The following is a 21,177-nucleotide window of genomic DNA, read 5'->3' on the forward strand; positions in this document are numbered from 1 at the left end:
TATTAACTCCAGAATGCTTTTGAGTTTATATCCCAGTTGGTCAACTATATTAGAATAGAACAGGGCTAAGGGGAACTATAAATAACTATTGCAAATATTGGAGAAGTCTTTTGTATTGCAAGTAAATGTATAGACAGAAGAAAAAAATCTAGTGACATCAAACCAGTTCAAGGACAAATGGACACAAACGAGAAGGTCCGTGAAGCACGCATGACGGTTTGCCCGTCATTGATCACGGCAGTGATGATGAGAAGTCGGCGAATGTATAAAAATCACATATGCATCCTTATTTTACTGATCCTAAAAGTAATCACATTCTCATTCAAAGATGCAGAATTACAGGGCAGACAAATTAAACGGAAGCGGAGACAGTGGGCAATGAGCAACGCCACCGTCATGCGTGAAATAAATGAGTCGCGAAAAAGAGCATCTGGAGGCAAATGATTGGCAGCCATGAGACTCTGAGTCATACACGAAGGAGAAAGCATCGTGTTGGGGGGTGGGGGGGAATGCACATGACTGAAAATACATTTGAAGAGAGGAAAAACACAGGCTCAGAACGCAGAACCAAGGAATTGAAAGCACTTAAGATAGAGGCAAATGACTTAATCCTCACCTTCAGGCTAAAACAAATAGAAATCAAAGCTGAATTAAATTCATTTAAAATATGGCTTTACAGGGGCGCCTGGGTGGCTCACTTGTTAAGCGTCTGCCTTTGGCTCAGGTCATGATCCCAGGGTCCTGGGATCGAGCCCCACATTGGGCTCCCTGCTCCACGGGAAGCCTGCTTCTCCCTCTCCCACTCCCCCTGCTTGTGTTCCCTCTCTCGCTGTGTCTCTCTCTGTCAAATAAATAAAATCTTTAAAAAAAAATATGGCTTTACATTTGCCCCATCCCCCACAAACAGATAAGCCCCACCTGTTTGCCTTTTAGAATTTGTACAGGTTGATAGTGATTGCGTGAATCGGGAAAACATTTCAGACCAGGTAGCAAAAACTTTAAATTGTTCATAGCCTGTGATCCATTAATTCCATTTCCTGGAATCTATCACAAAGAAATTAATTTTATTTGGATTTAAATAACTTTTATTAAACCTTTTAAATAAGTATGGAAAATGTTACATATGTTAAATAAAAATATATCTTAATAATGCAAAAATAATTGCATGAAAAGCATGGGAAAGAAGAAATAAAATGTCCAAAAATAAAACGGGTGGTTAAAATAAATTCTGGTATATTTAATTCATATTTAGCCATTAAAATCATCTTTAAGACAGTAATATTTAATGATGAGGCAATATACAATGGAAAAAGCACTAAAATGTTGACAATTATTATTTCGAAGGGTGGTGTTATAGAAGATTTTTATTTTCTTCTCCATACTTTGTTGTATTTTCCACCTCTCTAAAATATAAGAAAGAAAAAAGTTACCGAGGACACTGATTCAAGCCATAATGGAATAGTATGGAAGAAATACACCTGAATATTTTTAAAAGCAAATTCACAGATTAAAAAGACATAAAGAGGCAAAAAGAAACTCAAAGAACTTATGGTTCTATGACCACTAACGGAAGACCTGACTGGCCCTCTGACACTGGGCTGTTTCTCTAACTCATAGAATCTCTATGAGGCTCCTACACAGACCACGACTTGGTGGCCCAACAGACGCTGCTCCTGAACTCCTGGTCCTGTGTGTGACCCAGTTGGGTGTTACTTGGGAGTTTATGGAATCTTGGGAAGAGAACTCATTTAAGACCTCACCTGAGCAGTGACAGCTGATGAAGGGCAGATCTATGTATTTCTACCAACCTGGTGAAAAATTCTGCTCTGTCCAAAGGAATCCTACCTGACCACAGAGACCAAGGTGGGACCAGAGTCATGGGTATCAAGTGAACACAGTTGCAGAGGTCCTGCCTGTCAACCTTAAACCTGAGGGACTAGGCAGAACTTTTGTATTTTCCATGCTATGCCCAGGTATGGCAGAGTGTATGTGTAGCCCCAGCCATACAGCCTTCCAGAACCTTGCCCCTCTGCTGTTTATTACTCCTCCCCCTTGAACCTGGCTGGGCTATTGAGAATTGAAGGATTCTTTTCAATGAACAGAACATGGCAAAGGTGACATGCCTGACTCTCATAACAGATGATATGTCTTCTCAGATCACTTGCCCTTGAACCTGGCCTCCATGTTGTGAGGAAGCCCAGAGCCCACGACAAGCCATGTGGGGGTATCTGGTTGAGAGCCCCAGCTAAGGCCCCTGCTGACAGCCAGACACAGATGGGACTAAGTCTTCAGATGATTCCAAGCTCCACATTCGAGTCATCCACCTGACAGTCAAACAGCGTGGGGCAGAGACAGCCTTTCCTGCAGTGCCCCATCCAAATTCCTGACCCACAGATCCATGCATATTGTAAATGGTTGTTCTAAATCACTAAGTTGGGATTATTTGTCATGCAGTTATAATAGCTAGCACAGCGGGCTAGACAGGTCGTACCCTACACAGGATCCTGTGTGGATAGATAGAACTGTTGCAGAATGCTGGTAGGAAGTGCACTGCCTGGATAGATAGGACTGTTGCAGAACGCTAGTAGGAGAGTGCACTGCCTGGATAGATAGGACTGTTGCAGAACGCTAGTAGGAAGTGCACTGCCTGGATAGATAGGACTGTTACAGAACGCTAGTAGGAGAGTGCACTGCCTGGATAGATAGGACTGTTGCAGAACACTAGTAGGAGAGTGCACTGCCTGGATAGATAGGACTGTTGCAGAACGCTAGTAGGAAGTGCACTGCCTGGATAGATAGGACTGTTACAGAACGCTAGTAGGAGAGTGCACTGCCTGGATAGATAGGACTGTTGCAGAACACTAGTAGGAGAGTGCACTGCCTGGATAGATAGGACTGTTGCAGAACGCTAGTAGGAAGTGCACTGCCTGGATAGATAGGACTGTTACAGAACGCTAGTAGGAGAGTGCACTGCCTGGATAGATAGGACTGTTGCAGAACACTAGTAGGAGAGTGCACTGCCTGGATAGATAGGACTGTTGCAGAACGCTAGTAGGAAGTGCACTGCCTGGATAGATAGGACTGTTACAGAACGCTAGTAGGAGAGTGCACTGCCTGGATAGATAGGACTGTTGCAGAACACTAGTAGGAGAGTGCACTGCCTGGATAGATAGGACTGTTGCAGAACGCTAGTAGGAAGTGCACTGCCTGGATAGATAGGACTGTTACAGAACGCTAGTAGGAGAGTGCACTGCCTGGATAGATAGGACTGTTGCAGAACACTAGTAGGAGAGTGCACTGCCTGGATAGATAGGACTGTTGCAGAACGCTAGTAGGAAGTGCACTGCCTGGATAGATAGGACTGTTACAGAACGCTAGTAGGAGAGTGCACTGCCTGGATAGATAGGACTGTTGCAGAACACTAGTAGGAGAGTGCACTGCCTGGATAGATAGGACTGTTGCAGAACGCTAGTAGGAAGTGCACTGCCTGGATAGATAGGACTGTTACAGAACGCTAGTAGGAGAGTGCACTGCCTGGATAGATAGGACTGTTGCAGAACACTAGTAGGAGAGTGCACTGCCTGGATAGATAGGACTGTTGCAGAACGCTAGTAGGAAGTGCACTGCCTGGATAGATAGGACTGTTACAGAACGCTAGTAGGAGAGTGCACTGCCTGGATAGATAGGACTGTTGCAGAACACTAGTAGGAGAGTGCACTGCCTGGATAGATAGGACTGTTGCAGAACGCTAGTAGGAAGTGCACTGCCTGGATAGATAGGACTGTTACAGAACGCTAGTAGGAGAGTGCACTGCCTGGATAGATAGGACTGTTGCAGAACACTAGTAGGAGAGTGCACTGCCTGGATAGATAGGACTGTTGCAGAACGCTAGTAGGAAGTGCACTGCCTGGATAGATAGGACTGTTACAGAACGCTAGTAGGAGAGTGCACTGCCTGGATAGATAGGACTGTTGCAGAACACTAGTAGGAGAGTGCACTGCCTGGATAGATAGGACTGTTGCAGAACGCTAGTAGGAAGTGCACTGCCTGGATAGATAGGACTGTTACAGAACGCTAGTAGGAGAGTGCACTGCCTGGATAGATAGGACTGTTGCAGAACACTAGTAGGAGAGTGCACTGCCTGGATAGATAGGACTGTTGCAGAACGCTAGTAGGAAGTGCACTGCCTGGATAGATAGGACTGTTACAGAACGCTAGTAGGAGAGTGCACTGCCTGGATAGATAGGACTGTTGCAGAACACTAGTAGGAGAGTGCACTGCCTGGATAGATAGGACTGTTGCAGAACGCTAGTAGGAAGTGCACTGCCTGGATAGATAGGACTGTTACAGAACGCTAGTAGGAGAGTGCACTGCCTGGATAGATAGGACTGTTGCAGAACACTAGTAGGAGAGTGCACTGCCTGGATAGATAGGACTGTTGCAGAACGCTAGTAGGAAGTGCACTGCCTGGATAGATAGGACTGTTACAGAACGCTAGTAGGAGAGTGCACTGCCTGGATAGATAGGACTGTTGCAGAACACTAGTAGGAGAGTGCACTGCCTGGATAGATAGGACTGTTGCAGAACGCTAGTAGGAAGTGCACTGCCTGGATAGATAGGACTGTTACAGAACGCTAGTAGGAGAGTGCACTGCCTGGATAGATAGGACTGTTGCAGAACACTAGTAGGAGAGTGCACTGCCTGGATAGATAGGACTGTTGCAGAACGCTAGTAGGAAGTGCACTGCCTGGATAGATAGGACTGTTACAGAACGCTAGTAGGAGAGTGCACTGCCTGGATAGATAGGACTGTTGCAGAACACTAGTAGGAGAGTGCACTGCCTGGATAGATAGGACTGTTGCAGAACGCTAGTAGGAAGTGCACTGCCTGGATAGATAGGACTGTTACAGAACGCTAGTAGGAGAGTGCACTGCCTGGATAGATAGGACTGTTGCAGAACACTAGTAGGAGAGTGCACTGCCTGGATAGATAGGACTGTTGCAGAACGCTAGTAGGAAGTGCACTGCCTGGATAGATAGGACTGTTACAGAACGCTAGTAGGAGAGTGCACTGCCTGGATAGATAGGACTGTTGCAGAACACTAGTAGGAGAGTGCACTGCCTGGATAGATAGGACTGTTGCAGAACGCTAGTAGGAAGTGCACTGCCTGGATAGATAGGACTGTTACAGAATGCTAGTAGGAGAGTGCACTCTCGCTGGTTCCTAGCTACTCTCACTGGTTCCTAGGTAAGAGCCACCCCAAGACTGACTAGATCTTGAAGCTCAACAACATGCTAATGCCCAGGCTTGTCTCAGATGGGAAGGTGCCAGCCGTGCTAGGAACTGTGGCTCTGAGCTGAGGCGTGCAAGAAGGAGATTTCGATGAGCCACCCCTGCCACCAGTCCCTGGTCCCCAGATCCCTGGCTCCTGGTCAAATGTGCAGGCAGGGCTATGAAACAGTGCAGACACATATTCTGAGCAATATATCTACTTGCAATAAGACCAACAGGGCCCCACCTCCTTTTACCTCTGGGAGAAATGACTCTTTAGTAGACACTCAACACAGCAAGGTGCTTCCACCACAAGAGGCAGAAGTAACAGACCAGTGGGTTTCTGTGTTGGTATGTCACACTCGCCTGGGGGCACACTCACTGCATGGAATAAAGGACAATATTGTTGCACTATGTAAATGGTTATGTCCTCCTGCGAACATGAGCGTGCGTTGGCTCCAGTCACAGAGGATGGCAAGCGTCTCTGCCGGGGGCATCAAGCGTGCTTTCTCTCTTGCTTTGAGAACACCTTTCCCGAGTGTGTTCTTTTAAGCCAGTGGGTTTTAGGCTTTCCTCAGCAGAGATGCCCTGGCAGGAGAGCAGGGGGCTTGACTGCCAACTATCCTCCAATTTCTGATTTTATCCATTTTATGTCTAAGCCTTGATGGAAAGCTAAAAACAAGTAAAGGAAATAGGAGCTACTAAAGGGGTTTTTTTTGCTTGTTTGTCTTAAAAGAAAAGAAACTTCTTTCAAAGAAGTTGTCCTTCCATATAAGCTTTGGCAGCTCTGGCATTTCTGGTTAAGTGAACTGTAAATCAGCTATACTGTTCAGGAGTCCCCAGCTTGGGATGTAACTACATGAAAATGAAGCCCCTTATCCAACACCCACCTTGTTTCCCAGGACATCAAATGCAAGCCTTTATAAAGGGCCACCTCAATGAGGGCCAGTAAGGATGTTATGAACCCTTCCCTGAGGATCCTAATACCTAGAAACAGAGAGAATTGGAGCTGGCAGGGGGCTTCGGAATGATCTAGTTCAATTATTCCTTTTATATACACAGAAAGCATCCCAAAGAGTCCCATGTCTTGCTGAAGGTCACACACTGAGAAAGTGGTGGGTTGGGGTCTACAACACGAGTCTCCCATATCTAGCGGGCTCTTCCCTCCAGATCTGACTTAGCCACACGGAGGCAAAACACAGAAAGGGATTTTTGTGGGGCCGGCCCAGGGTGGGAGTGAGGGGGGCTACAAAATGATGACAGAAAGAAATCTGAGAAGTGAACGATGCCTGAAGATACCACCTCTCCTCCCTTCCACCCTCGGACTCTGTGAAGTCCGCTCTGATTCCTGGAGGGCTCTGCGTCATCAAGGGGTGCATCCTCCAGGATTCAGATAGATACGTATCAACTGGAGGTGGTAGTGATGGGCACCAGGACAACCCAGCTGCTGTGGTGAGCTGGGGACTTTTGATCCACATGTCCATAAAACATAAGGCTGGAAGCAGAGGAAAGCAGATGAGTCACAGGGGAAGGAAGCGAGTATCTCCTTTCTGAATAAGAATAGGAGAGCCTTGATCTCTCATCTCTTTTATCACCTTGGCAGATTCCAAACTGAACTCTTCATGCACTGGGCTCCTCTTGGTTTGAAATCTGTAACATTTGCTCCCATTTTTATTATTAAATTAAATGTGGCAAAAAAAAAAATACCAAAAAACCAAAAACCCCACATGGCCATATGACTGACACCTGATAATAAAAACATCACCCCACTACAAAGTCACCAGTATTCCTAACTGAAATGGAATTTTGTAGGATTTGCAATTCTGAACGGAAAAAGTACAGGTTGCTTGACATTTCAAAGTGGCTTTGAAAACTCTCCAGTAATTTGTCCCATCAGGCAGTCTCTTCAGCAATTCAAATTATGACTTTTTCTTTCTGTACCTCCATCCCCTCATTTAGCCCTAGGAGTATTTTCCCTCTGGGTCAGAATGCAGGTAAATGGCCCCATGGCTGAGCATTTCCCCTTCTCCGCCCGGCTAATACCATCTCTCTCTTCAAAACCCCGCAGATTCCACTTCTTCCAGGAATGCTTCCGGATTCCTGAATCTCCTATATCACCTGTGCTCAATTAGGGCTCAAGCTGCGTCCTTCTTTACTGGGCACATACCTACCTGTCTCCCCCACCAGGAGGTGGCGCAATGGCATCCTGCCATTCTTCTAGCCCAGTGACTATTGCCCTTCAGGAAGCTATGCTGTTTCTCAGGTTGCATTACCCATGGCATCATCTAGCCGAAGTGTGAAGGGCCAGGCAGGAGGGATCCAGGGCTGTGAGACAGTCCCGTGTGCCCACCACAGCATTTCCATACAAACGCATCTTTCATGGGCCTCAGAAAAAGCCCTACATCTTCCCTACCGTCCCTCCACATGGGTATGATTTGGGAACATCAACTCGGCCAGGCAGTATTTCAAATGTAATTTGCCTAATTCACCTCATGATCAAAACCTGTAGACTTGAGGGGCGCCTGGGTGGCTCAGTCGTTAAGCGTCTGCCTTTGGCTCAGGTCATGATCCCAGGGTCCTGGGATCGAGGGCTCCCTGCTCCGCGGGAAGCCTGCTTCTCCCTCTCCCACTCCCCCTGCTTGTGTTCCCTCTCTCGCTGTGTCTCTCTCTGTCAAATAAATAAATAAAATCTTAAAAAAAAAAAAAAACACAACCTGTAGACTTGAATGTTTGCGCAGAAATTTTCAGCTGGGTTGAATCAGAGCTGATGTCAAATATCTGTCCTACTCGCCAAACTCAGGAAGCATGATTTAAAACAGAAAAGAGGATTTCCTTTGTGGGGCAGGATTTTCCCATTGAAATGACGTGCTACAACATTTATTGACAAAAGTTTATACTCAGATCCAAAAATGCATTCAGTGGCTCACCCAAACAGATGCCTAAACCTCAGAGTCTGCTGACAACCCGTCACTGGCTCCATGGCCAGGGTCTCCAAGGACTTTTTTCCTTAGTGATATTTCCCATAAACAAGGCTAAGTCCTTGCCTGTGACATTTGGAGAATATCAACATTTAACGTTTTAAAAGTAGAGCCCATACCCAAAGGGTAGGGAATATATTACATCAAATAATTGTTTCGAAATGAGCAAGTATCTGGTAAAAATATCCCTAAGGCTACACCTGAAGTGATCAGGAAATCATATTGATTATTTTTATTCTGAATAGAAAATGCATGTGGAACAGAAAGCCGTTTAGGTTAAACTGCCAGTTAGCAGATAACGCTGCCAACTTTATTTATAAAGGCTCTCACACCTAACAGAGCATACGTTTCCAGAAATGTCGGTTGTCACTGGTGATCCGCCATATATGTGAGCAGATGGGCCACACCTTGGGTTGAGTCAGTGGATCAAGAAATTTAAACAGTTGGTTTTTTTTTTTTTAATGCTGTCAAAAAGAGTTCCAACGAGAGGGGCAGTATGATGTCTGAAACGCAAAAACCTCATAACTGAAGGAAGAATAATAGCTACAATTTAAAAATTAACCCGACACAATCAACAAGGACTTTTTAGGTCTATACTTCAGGTGGGAAATGTCATTGCGCTGGGTGCTATATATACTTTAAAGTCATCAACTGCTTTGCCCCTTGCTGGGGAATGGGATCGGGGGTGAAGGGAAAGCAGCTCCCACCGTGGAGACCCTAGCCCTGGCTGTAACTCAATTAGCTTACTTAGATCCCTGTTTTCCTTGGTCATGTAATAAGGCATCAGCAATAGCTGCCTATCCATAAAAAATATTTAATTCCTGCAGTAAAACTCACAAGCTACATAATAAAGAAAGGACAGGTGACAGAGCAGTCTTCCCTTATAGTTGGCAAGCCATCTGCATTTACAGATTACTTGAGCCATGGCAGTATTTACATTTTTTTTTTTAATTTTAACCCTGCACTGCACATATGCATGCCTACAAAAAATAATGTGACTTGAGCCTCATGATGTTTGTTCCGCTGTTAAGTTTCATTCCCTCTCCTATAGCTTGAGGTAAACCAGATGTGATTACCACCATCCATGAGCTTAGCTGATGCATTAAAGCATTTCCTTAGTTTGGTATTAAAATCACAGTCTTAAATGTGTTCCTTTGGGCTGTTTTCCAAAATATCTGCTTGGCAAATACATTCCCGGAATGCTATATGGTTTTCTTTTTCTTTTCCTTTTATTGTCTACATAAAGAATATTTACCTATGACAAACTCCTGTCCACACCACAAATAATATCTTGCACATCTATCTGAAATAGACTTCATAAGCACTTGTCTTTCCTCATAAACACTCATTTTATAGTCATTAATGTCAACGAGCAGAGAGGCACGAATTAAGACACTAAAGGCATATCTTTACTACTCCATATAATACAAGTATTCATCCAAACACCCAAGTTATATGGCTACACCCTGAGTAAGTGGGTATTTCTTTTAAAAGCATCCAGATGTTGTGAGTGTGAGGGAAAGCATTTGAAATATTTAGATGTCTTTCGGTCAGAGTGAGCAATAAATTGTCTTCAAGTATCTGCCCACTTATTACAGAGGAGGTGCTGAGAAACAAGTTCTACACAGAACCACTTAACACAACAACAACAAAAAAACTGATAAAAGAAAGAAGTCGCTGATGATTTGTATAGGCTAATTGGCCTACGGTTTCGAGTTCATACGAAGGGCGATCTTTGAAAAGCTCTATTTTATATTACACGATCATTCAAGAGATCTTGGATTGTTTTCCTTCCGGCACACAACAGTTGAACATCAAAGTCGAATAAGGCCAAACTCTATTGGAAACTTCGAGGAAAAATCTATGTGTAAATAATAGTCATACCACCAGCAGGTACTTAAATAAGCTCTATTTAACATAAGCATTCAGATTTGGGGGATAGTGACATCAAATCTTAAGACCCTTTCATAAAAAGAAAAATGAGAACGGAACACAGTTGGGGAGATTCCATATAAGGAGAATGTGCTCTGCAAGCTCTGTGTTGCCAAGAAATGCTGAACCACAAACAGTAAAGAGGAAACCAAGAGAACAGAATCAAATGCCAACTTTATCTGTGTTCATTCTAGATTAAAAATTTTTGCATTTCTAAATATTTTTTGTAAACTATGCAACTATGAGACTACCAGAATTATTGTTTTTAAATGCCAGGGTTTCATCCTGGTTCTGGATTGTTACGCTTTACAAGGACAGCATGCTTTACGCTCTAAGCAGATCCAGGCTTTCCACCTGCTCAAGCTAAATTGGGCAGGAGGTTCTGCCAGCCAGCTTGTGGGGTACAAGGAAGTTCCTGACTCTAACTGTCCCGGCCCCCAACAGGTGAGAGCATCAGATGCAGCCCAGGTAGGACAAGGGGGCAGAGCATTCATTTTCCAGAAATGTGAAACCCTGGTTTTTAAAAATCTCTCAGCTAGGGGCGCCTGGGTGGCTCAGTTGTTAAGCGTCTGCCTTCGGCTCAGGTTGTGATCCCAGGGTCCTGGGATCGAGCCCCGCATCGGGCTCCCTGCTCTGCTTCTTCCTCTCCCACTCCCCCTGCTTGTGTTCCCTCTCTTGCTGTGTCTCTGGGTCAAATAAAGAAAATCTATAAATAAATAAATAAATAAAATCTCTCGGCTACTCGGGAGACGCAACTACGTAGCCATCAGATAAGCTTCCGGTGTTACAAATGCTATAGGTCACTCCTTGCCAGCTAGGCAGTGACAATTTTCTATTGATCCCTCAGTGTTCGTCTGTGAATGACAAGGAATTTCCAAGGTGAAAGAGTCTCCAAGAGCCCCAAGGCCGGTTTCCTCTGAAGCACTGACCTATTTTTAATTAGTGAAAGAAATGCCACAGTTAGGCCCCTGGAACACAGAAAGTGGCTCCATAATTCTCAAAAAGGAGGGAAAGCAGGCCGATGCGGGGAGGGGGGGTGGGTGGAGTCCACTTCCTTTCCTTGGGCAGGTGAAATAGGAGGCTGACAAGCTGACAACGTTAATTAACTGAGAGAAGCAGCAGAAGCCAGCTAACTGATGACAGAAGCCCCTCTCCTTCCCACCTTCCAGCTTGCCCCGCGGCTCTGTGGCCTCTCTCCCCCTGGGGGGCCAGGGCCAAGGCCAGGGCCAGGGCGGAGCCCCGGGGAGCTTGCGTGCTTCTGCTCCTATTGGTTGGGCTGTGTCCTATTGGTTGAGTTGTGCTTGTTGCTAATCCTATGTGTGCCGGTTGGACCTGAAATTCTTTTTTTTTTTTTTAAGATTTTATTTATTTATTTGAGAGAGAGAGAATGAGAGAGAGCAAGCACATGAGAGGGGGTAGGGTCCGAGGGAGAAGCAGACTCCCTGCCGAGCAGGGAGCCCGATGCGGGACTCGATCCCGGGACTCCAGGATCATGACCTGAGCCGAAGGCAGTCGCTTAACCAACTGAGCCACCCAGGCGCCCCTGGACCTGAAATTCTAATGACAAATGTGATGGAAAGCCATGAAACATTCGCAAGGAAGAGACTCCCTGTCTCCATATACACCAAGCTGAAAATCTTTAAAAGAGAGAAGAGAGGACACCGAGGGTTGTTTTTGCCAGTGCTGTTTGCATTTCTGGTCCACTTTAAAGAAACCCACAGTGGAAACTGCAGGTGATGTATCGCATCATTGCTGAGGTTTATGCAAGATGGGCTGTGTGAAAAGGAACTGGGTTTTTTAATATATATATGTATATATATACACACATATATATTATTTATTTATTTGACAGAGAGAGACAGTGAGAGAGGGGACACAAGCAGGGGGAGTGGGAGAGGAAGCCTGATGCCTGGACATCACGCTGGGATCATGACCTGAGCCGAAGGCAGACACCTAACGACTGAGCCACCCAGGCGCCCCAGGAACTGGGTTTTAGAGAGACCTGTATCCTAGAACAAAGCTGCATCGTCTGGTCATGTCGTACTGCGAATTTCTTTCATGGCAGACAGCACACTGGCTTTTCCAGTGCTGCATGAGATCGCTCAGAGCTCTCTGGCCTCCCCCCGCCCCCACTTTTTTTTTTTGGCTTCTTTAAGCCTCTTTGGTGGCAGCTACTGGCTTGGAAAGGAAGCAGCTGGAGTTAGGGGAGAGTGATCCTGTCCAGGGAACTCCGCGGGAGGGGAGCCCACTTTGTAGTAAAAACAGAAAGCACCCCAGCAGGACAGACTGCAGACAGGAAGGAGAGAATTACGCAGGTATTAGGGCCAGAACAGCGAGTACAAAAGAGCAACTTCACAGCGGAGGAAGCTGGCTCACTGATTTCCCCAGCTCCTGTCTGGCCCACGTGCAATTTCTGCACCGTCTATAAATCGGGGCCAACAGCAGCTGATTGTTTCCAGAGTCCGCGGAAAGGCTTGCGGGCGAGCGGTAACCAAGAAACCAGGGTGTTCTTACAATCCGAGGAAGCTCCTGCTAAAACTGGCCCCTTAGCCCTGCTGCCGACATCCTCTGCAGCAAAGCCCCAAGCAAATGACTCTGACTTCATGGGCCCAGCTGTAAAATGGGGGCACTGTGCGGGGCGGCCCAGGGGGACCAGCCACACGGCGAAAGCTTTAATTAATGACCAAACACTCCGAACAAGGATGCACCGCCGAAATGCATGGAACCACGTGGGCCACTTACACACCCAGGGAAGGCTCAGAGAAGCCGTCTCCCCACGGCCCTCCGTAAGACGTCAGCAATTTTTCATGGAAGATTTGGGTTATAAAGAAACTGCCTGCCTTCGGGCCATCACGCTTCAATACAGAAACCAGGGTGGGACGTCCAGACCCGGCAGGGAGTTCCCAAAACAAAACCAACTCCCAGCTGCAAAACAAATAGCCGCTTCAGGCACAGGATAAATACACAAGTACTCAGACTTCAAGGACTCCCTGGCAGACAGAGGCAGCAAAACGAAAACACCTTCCTTAATGAGATCCTTGATTATCGTTTCTCGTTTCTCGGAGACTTTGGTCCTCGAAAATCCTACATCTAAATACAAACAAGATTCTTCCTTTATTAAACTTTTCTTGTCTGAGATTATCTCCCACTAATTCATTGCTGGCTTGTGCTTCTTGATAACGAAAGCCAAGCATATTCTTTTTAAAAGGTCTTAGAGATACTTGTGATTGCCAAAAAGAGTGATAACACCTCCCCTCCAGAAAAAACAAACTCATTTTTTCAAGCCTCTACTATGTATTTTCTTAAACCTCTAACTCACTTTTAAATGCGTTATTTTATTTAAATCCTTACAACCTCATGAGATAATGTTTATTGTCCTCATTTGGGGGGTGCAGGTGGGGAGGTGTTTAGCAGATGAGTAAATGCAGCCTGCAGAGGGCCTAACTAGGATCTGAGCCTCAGGCTCCCTTTGCCACACCAAACTGCCTTCCCGTAGCCCTGAGCCAAGTACCACCAATCCCAACATCTATGACCTCGCTCTTAAATAGGCGGATATTATTTTTAAAAATTTTAGTCACCTTTGTAGAGTAATAAATACAATTCACCCTGGTGTAAAGTTACAGACATATGCACACAGAGATGTAACTACCACCGCAATCAAGACACGGAATGGTTCTATCACACGCACCCCCAAATTCCTTCATGTTGCTCTTTGTGAACAATCTCTCCCCCTCACCCCAGTTCTTGGCAACAACTGATCTGTTTTCTGCTCCCATAATTTTGCCCTTTCTAGGCGGTATCTGCCATCTTAACATTTCTGCCACTGATGAATTCAAAGGGTGCCCACCCTTCTTTGTGAATAGAAACCCAGAAAAGCAATGCAGGAACAGTAAGTGGGCTGACGCCTGGCACAGGACAGGAAGACAGCACGGAAAGCTAGCAAAAGCTTCAAAGCACCCTCTGGCTCCCCCACCCTGAAGGAAGCAGCAAGAAATTGTGGGAAATCCTCAGCATTTGAGTAGGTGGAGAGGCGGTGGGGGGTTGGGGCGGGGAGGTCCCGGAGCTCAGAGAAGCAGTCACTGTGGCTCTTCCACACTCTGGGGTTACAGTCTGGGCCTCCTCCTCACCAGAAACTTCAAGTATCTTTCTATGATAAGGTTCTAGGCTATTCATCCTTGACTTTGCATTTCCTACTTCATAGCTCTGTTTTCCTATAGTCAGATTGGCAGGTACTCATAATCTTATGGAAGAAGGATAATCCTCCTATACCTGGGAATGTCATCCTGCAGAGAGCCTGGAGGGACACATGGGCACAGAAGGGAGGAAGGGAGGAAGGGAGGGAGGGAGGGAGCCTCCTCTAACAGGTGGAATTTGCTGAATCAGTCCTGACCTCCAGAGGAGTCCCATGTCCCAGCAGACCCCATCACATACCTGACTTGGCTCCTGCCTGTCCCGGGACTGAGCTCCTGCGAGCCCACTGTGGACAGCCAACCCTCCCATCAAAGCCTCACACCCAGGGCCCACGGTATCTTCAGCCCAGAGCTATGATGCCCTTGCTTAGGTGGCACTTCCCTCCCCACCAGAATCTTCTTTCCTGCCAGCCAACTGCAACAGGTGGCAAGTTTTCAACAACTCCACCAACAGGGCTGGTGGCCACCTGCAGCACCTGGACTAACAAAGGAGTTGAGATCATCTATAGCTCAATTTAGAGCCTAATTTATGAGGCCAGCAGGATTCCAGAGAGTGACAACAGCCTTCTTTCTCATAAGGTTATTCAATTCAAATATGGGATCAAGTACCAATTTTCCAAAGAGTCCAGAAGGCAGTGACTGTAGCCCACGTTGTCAGTGAGTGTCTGGTCCTACAGATAGGATGGGCAGGCCTGCCTGGGGGCGGGGGGGGCACTTTGTGCCAAAGGCCCAGGGAGGGGGCACATCTGATGTCAAATGTGAGCCATGAACATGAAGTGACATGTTCCTCCAACCTCACCAGGATTTTGTTGCCTTTTAATTCAGAACACCTGAGTACCTGGTCAGAAAAAGAGCTCCAAAGCCTCCTGGTGTGGTTCTAAAATTGGGGAAAAAAAAAAAAAAAAGAAGTTGCCTAGAGAACTTTCATTGAAAGTTGTCTTATTAGGGTTGGAGGGGAAAGTGAGGAAGAGTGGGGAGAGATGGACTAGGGAGAGAAGGGGAGGGGAGAAGGGAGAAAGAGAGGAGTAGAGGGAGGGTGGGGTAGGGAGGGGAGGGGAACTCTTCTCTGTTAATCTAGGCCAGCCTTGGAGTAAAGTGTTAAATAAATCCACATTTTAATTGTATATATGATAAATATATAATTAAATGATATATATAATGATATATATATCATAAGCCAAGTATCAGGTTGTTTTTTTTTTTAAATGAAAAGAATGTATTACAAATATCCATTATGACCTTGTTTGGGCCAAAACAAAGGGATATACACATATATTTGAATGTTCGATTCTAATAAATAATAATATATAGATAGATATTCTAATAAATGATGATATATAGATTCTAAATATACAATTAACTATCACGTGACACATATAATAGTATATGCAATAATAATATGTTATATATAACATATATGGTATATGGTATATATATTAATTACATACCAAATTTATATTCTAACTCTAGCTATTAACTTAGAACACAGAACTAAATATGCCAAAAATGATTCTTTTTGCTCTTCTATATTGTAAACTTCCACAAAAATTCTACATTATTTTGTAATCATATTCCAGGGTTATTAAAACTTTTAAGTTTGCATGGTTCGATGGGTCACCCTCTCAATATTTATTATTCCCATCTGGAGTGTGGCCCCAAAGTACCCCTCTGAGTAGGGCCCCTGCTGAGGCTATAGGGATGGACAGACCTCTTTCTGCTCGCTGCCAGCAAAGTACAGAGATGGGCTCAGGTGAGCCTTCCAGTCCCCGAAGGCCTGCAAAGGGGTCTTCCTCTCAACTTCAGAGTGGAGCTTGGGGGAGATGGCAGGAGTAGTTGGACAGATGGCTCCTGCAAAGTCATCTGTCTGCCTCTCATCTTCTGCAAACAGTGTGCCCCTGGACTCCTGGAGCTGTAGGCTTTGGACAAGCAACCGACAAGCTTCCAAGTCAGCTCCCCACACTTTTCCAAGCAGTGGACACTTGCAGCTGAAACAGAGGGGAAACAAAGGCAGGAAGATTTATTTAGCGATGATTCATGCTACCAAGTCAATATCTTGTCTACCTGGCTAAAAGTTAGCTAGTCATCTTACAATTAACAACTTAATTTCACTTACTGGTGGATTGCTTCAACCAGAAGGTAGAGAAAGGCCAAATCTGTATATTATCAAGTAACAGTGAAATAACCACTGGCCCTTCTTAGCTGCTGGTTCTGCAAGGACATCCAAGATCTGGTGTATTTTTCCAGACTCAGTAGTCCAATACAACACAGCCCCTGCTCCTGCCCATGCTCCAGCCCTGCTGGCTTCCTTTGAGCCCCCAGACTTGTCCACCTCTCCCAGCTAAATGCTTTTTCATGTGCTATTTCATATGCCTAGACTGTCCTCCCCCGCCATGCCCACTCACACAGGTAATGTAACTGAGTGAAGTAGTGCATGGGCAATACAAACCATAGCAAAAGATAAGCAGCTTCAGTGGCAGAAAGCAATAGAGCGGAATGGACTCCGGCTAGTAGGAAGAAGCCCTTCATCACCTCAGGCCAACTAAAGTTTTGATTTTTCATGAAAAGGCAAAAATCTGGGATTTTATAGGAAAATATACATTTTTCACCCATCCACTCAGCTTCAGCCTGGATATTTTCTAGACTTCTATCTTCCTTTTAACAACCCTTCCTTCTACTATGTCTAATCTGCTATCCAATTTATCTATTGTGTTCTCAAGTTTAATTACTTTACTTTTCAGTTCTATAATTTTTATTTCATTTTCTTTTCTACATTTCAGTTCTCTGCTGAAATAAATTATCCATTATGCCCTCTAGCTACTTAAACATATTAATCATCATTAGTTTAAAGCCTGTGTTTATAAATGATGAACTCAGAAGGAAAAAAGAATGAGGCAGAAGCAACATTATTGAGATAAGAGCTAAGGATGTTAAAATACTGACAAAGGACATCAAACTACACATTCAGAAAACACTACAATCTTAAAACAGGAAAAATCAAAGGGAAAAAAAAAAAGAAATGCACCTGGGTTCATCATAGTGAAACTGCCGAACACCAAAGATGGAACAAAATTTTTAAAAGCAGCCAGATTAAAAAAAGGCATTAACTTCAGAGGAACAATAATATGGGTGACAGAAATGGCAGAAGCCAAGAGACAATAAAACAGCATCTTTAAAATGCTGTAAGAAAATAACTGTCAATCTATAATTTATACAATCATTTTCAATTCCTTCAAAAATAAAAGTAAAATAAAGATATTTGCAGATAAATAAGAACTGAAAGACTTCCTTGGCAACACATCCAGAATAAAGGAAAATGATCCCAGCTGAAAACAAGGACATGCATAAAGAAATGAAAAACAATGGGAAGAGTAAATATGTGGATAAATCTAAGTAAATGTGGATGTAAAAAACAGCAGTAATTTCTTTTGTAGTCTAAAATATAGTCAAAATAAAATACATGACAACCAGTACAGAGGGAAGGAGGGTCCTTGTGTTGTCCAGAAAGCAAAAGAGTGCTCATTTATATCAGACTTTAAAAAGTCAAAGATTCATATGCAATACTCTATGGTAATTGTAAAACAGAGAGGTTAGAAGAACATATAACTGACAAGCTAATATGAAGGAACATTTTAAAAATTAAACATACTTAATTGTTTAAGTATTGCTTTAAGGAAAGCAATAAAGGAAACAGGGATGAACATGGTACAGATGGGGAAAATGGTAAAAGTAGAAACATTTATGCCCAAATATATTAAGATTTACATTAAATATAAATAGTTAAATATTGTATTTAAAAGGCAAAGATTTTAGACTAGAATAAAAGAATCAAAATCTAATTATATGTTGCCTACAAAAGGCATACATTAAACATAAGGATACAAACAGATCACAAGTAAAAGTGTAAGAATGATACATTATGAAAACATTATTAAAGACAATAATTGTCTTTAGTGGTAAAAGCACAGTCTTTTCAGCATATTGTACTTACGTCAATTGAATATCACTATAGGAAAAAAAATCAAATCATGATTATTGGCTCACGTGATACAAACATCAATTTCATGTACATTGTAGATCAAAATGTGAAAGTTAAAACATTAAAACTTCTACAAGATAATGTAGGATAATATATTTTTTTTAATTTTATTTATTTATTTGACAGAGACACAGCGAGAGAGGGAACACAAGCAGGGGGAGTGGGAGAAGGAGAAGCAGGCTTTCCACGGAGCAGAGAGCCCGATGCAGGGCTCTATCCCAGGACCCTGAGATCATGACCTGAGCTGAAGGCAGATGCTAAACAACTGAGCCACCCAGGTGCCCAGATAATATCTTTATGACTTCATAGTAAGCAAAGATCTTTTAAACGAGATATAAAAAGGACACACCATAAAGAAAGCAAATGATAAGTTTGACTTACGTTATATCATGAACTTATATATTTGTCAAAAAACACCATTGAGAGAATGAAATTATAAGCCACAGAGTGGGAGAAATTATTTGTAATACACTTAACCAACAAAGGACTGATTTGAGAATATAACAGGACTCCTACAAGTCAGTAAGAAAGAGACAGACAACTCACTTTTTGAAAAGGGCAAAGACCTGAAGAGGCACTTCACAAAAGAGAGCATCTAAGTGGCCAATATGAAAAGATGCTCAACACCACTAATCATCAGGAAAATGCATATTAAACCACAGTGCGATGTACTACACATCAACAAGACGGCTAACATTTGGAAGTCTGACAATACCAAGTGTCAGAAAAGATACCAAGCTATTACTATTCTCATACACTGATGGTGGGATTGAACATGAATGCAAGGTCTTTGAACTCTCTTTGATGGATGTACTAATATCGAACATACGTCAACCATTAAGACCTAGCAATGTGACTCTTAGGTACATACACAGTGAAATGCATATACTGTCAATTCTCATATTCATAGTGGTTATGTTCTATAAAGTCACCATGAGCACTGAACCAGCCAGTACTGAACAGTTGCTCCCCAGGGAAACCTAGGGTTAAGTTCCTGCTAACCTCTGGTCACAATATTTTCATCAACCAATCAGTATATAACTTTGTTATGTACGTTTCTGTTTGAAGACACCTTATTTAGAGTATATTGTTGATTCACTAATGCTGAACTCATGTCCAGCAGCACTATAACTCATGCCTGACAATACATTATTTTCTACATCACAGCCTTCTTGCCCATGGAAGAACTAGACATCTCCTCATCATTAAGCTTGGGCATCATTTTAAATAGTGAAATCATCAAGAAAAAGTACAAAAATCTAAAAAACATGACACTAAGTGGACCATGAAAATGACACTTGTTTGTAATATGAGAAATGGAACAAGGCAGAGCATTGCCTTGCTTGACCTCAGCTGAGAACATGCACATCAGATGACTCAAATTTTTCCCCACTCTGCATGTGTATGAGTGGCAGTGAAAGCTCTGTAGGTATTGATTTCAGGGTTACAAATAAACTTTAGTGAGCAGGCAAATTCACAGAATCCATGAATAATGAAGATCAACTGTATATATGATAGTACAGCATTATTTGTAACGGCCAAAACCCAGAAGGGAAACAAACATCCATGAAGAGAAGAATGGATAAATTGTGTAGCATGCATTTACGGGAATATTGTACTGCAAAGAAGAAGGTGAATAATTTACTACCATCTGCAACAGTATGACCATCTCATAAACATAAGGCTGGGCAAAGAGGAGGCACTACGATTCCATCTATTTTGTATTTGAAACTATGCAAACCTAATCCATGGTGTTAGAAATCAGGACAGTGGCTACTTTGGGGAGAAGGGGGATGATGACAGGGAGAGGCACAAGGAGGGCTGCTAGTGTCCTGGAAGTGGTTTATTTCTCAATGGTGGTGATTTATATGAGAGTGTTCATTTTGTGAAAATTCATCAAGTATACATTCATGATGTGTGTGCTTTCTGCTTAGTGTTATATGGCTATCTAAAATAATAAAAAAGACAGATTTTTCTGAGCCATATTCTGGAGCAAGAGAGCTGGACTGGAGTCTTGTCCACACCAGAAGCAATAGTCCTTAGTGAAGCATGCTAGACTCATTTTCCGGCTTCCTCATTGTAGCGAATCCGACAGGTGTAAAGTGGCATCTTATTTAAGGTTGCAACTCTCCACTAGGATGGCTTCACAGCCACTCAGATTGTTTCCTGTGAATTGTCCTTTCATATCCCTTTCCCTCTATTTCTTGAGTCTCCCATGCTTTTTTCTAAGGCTTTTATTGAAGGACGTATTTTTATTACCACTTCAATATCTTTATTTTTATACTCTACTTAAATTTTTTATTTCTTCTTGGGTCCAATTTAACCCATTATCTCCTTCATAGAAATCAACCCATTTTCTAATGGATTTCCTATGCATTATAATGTTTGTTCCTAATTTTTAAAATGATTTTTAAAGCAACTTGTGTTCGTGTGTAAAGGCAATTCTCCTTTTCATTGTGTTTTACGTATTTACTCTTCTTGATTTATCTTGTTCAGTCTTATCAGAGGTTTGCTACCTTATTAATCTTCTCAAAGAACTGCCTTTTGCTTTGTTAATCTTCAATATTGATTTTTGTTCTCTATTTCCTTGATTTCTGATCTTATCTCTCTTATTTCCTTTTTCTCATTTCTTTGGATTTATTATCTTTTTTTTTTAAAGATTTGATTTATTTATTTGACAGAGAGAGATACAGCGAGAGAGGGAACACAGCAGGGGAAGTGGGAGAGGGAGAAGCAGGCTTCCCACGGAGCAGGGAGCCCAATGCGGGGC

General features: G+C 43.4%; 1 protein-coding gene across 1 annotated transcript in view; it reads right to left on the reverse strand.

Moving 5' to 3' along the window:
• The window catches only part of DISC1 (DISC1 scaffold protein), a 326,114-nt gene that overhangs the window by 12,600 nt on the left and 292,337 nt on the right, over nucleotides 1-21,177 (reverse strand). The window contains exon 11 of the mRNA XM_021696148.1: nucleotides 16,080-16,356. Coding sequence (XP_021551823.1) covers nucleotides 16,080-16,356 — 277 coding nt within the window. The remainder of the gene's footprint in view (nucleotides 1-16,079; nucleotides 16,357-21,177) is intronic.

Source organism: Neomonachus schauinslandi, chromosome 6 (assembly GCF_002201575.2).
Source record: "Neomonachus schauinslandi chromosome 6, ASM220157v2, whole genome shotgun sequence".
NCBI lineage: Eukaryota > Metazoa > Chordata > Mammalia > Carnivora > Phocidae > Neomonachus > Neomonachus schauinslandi.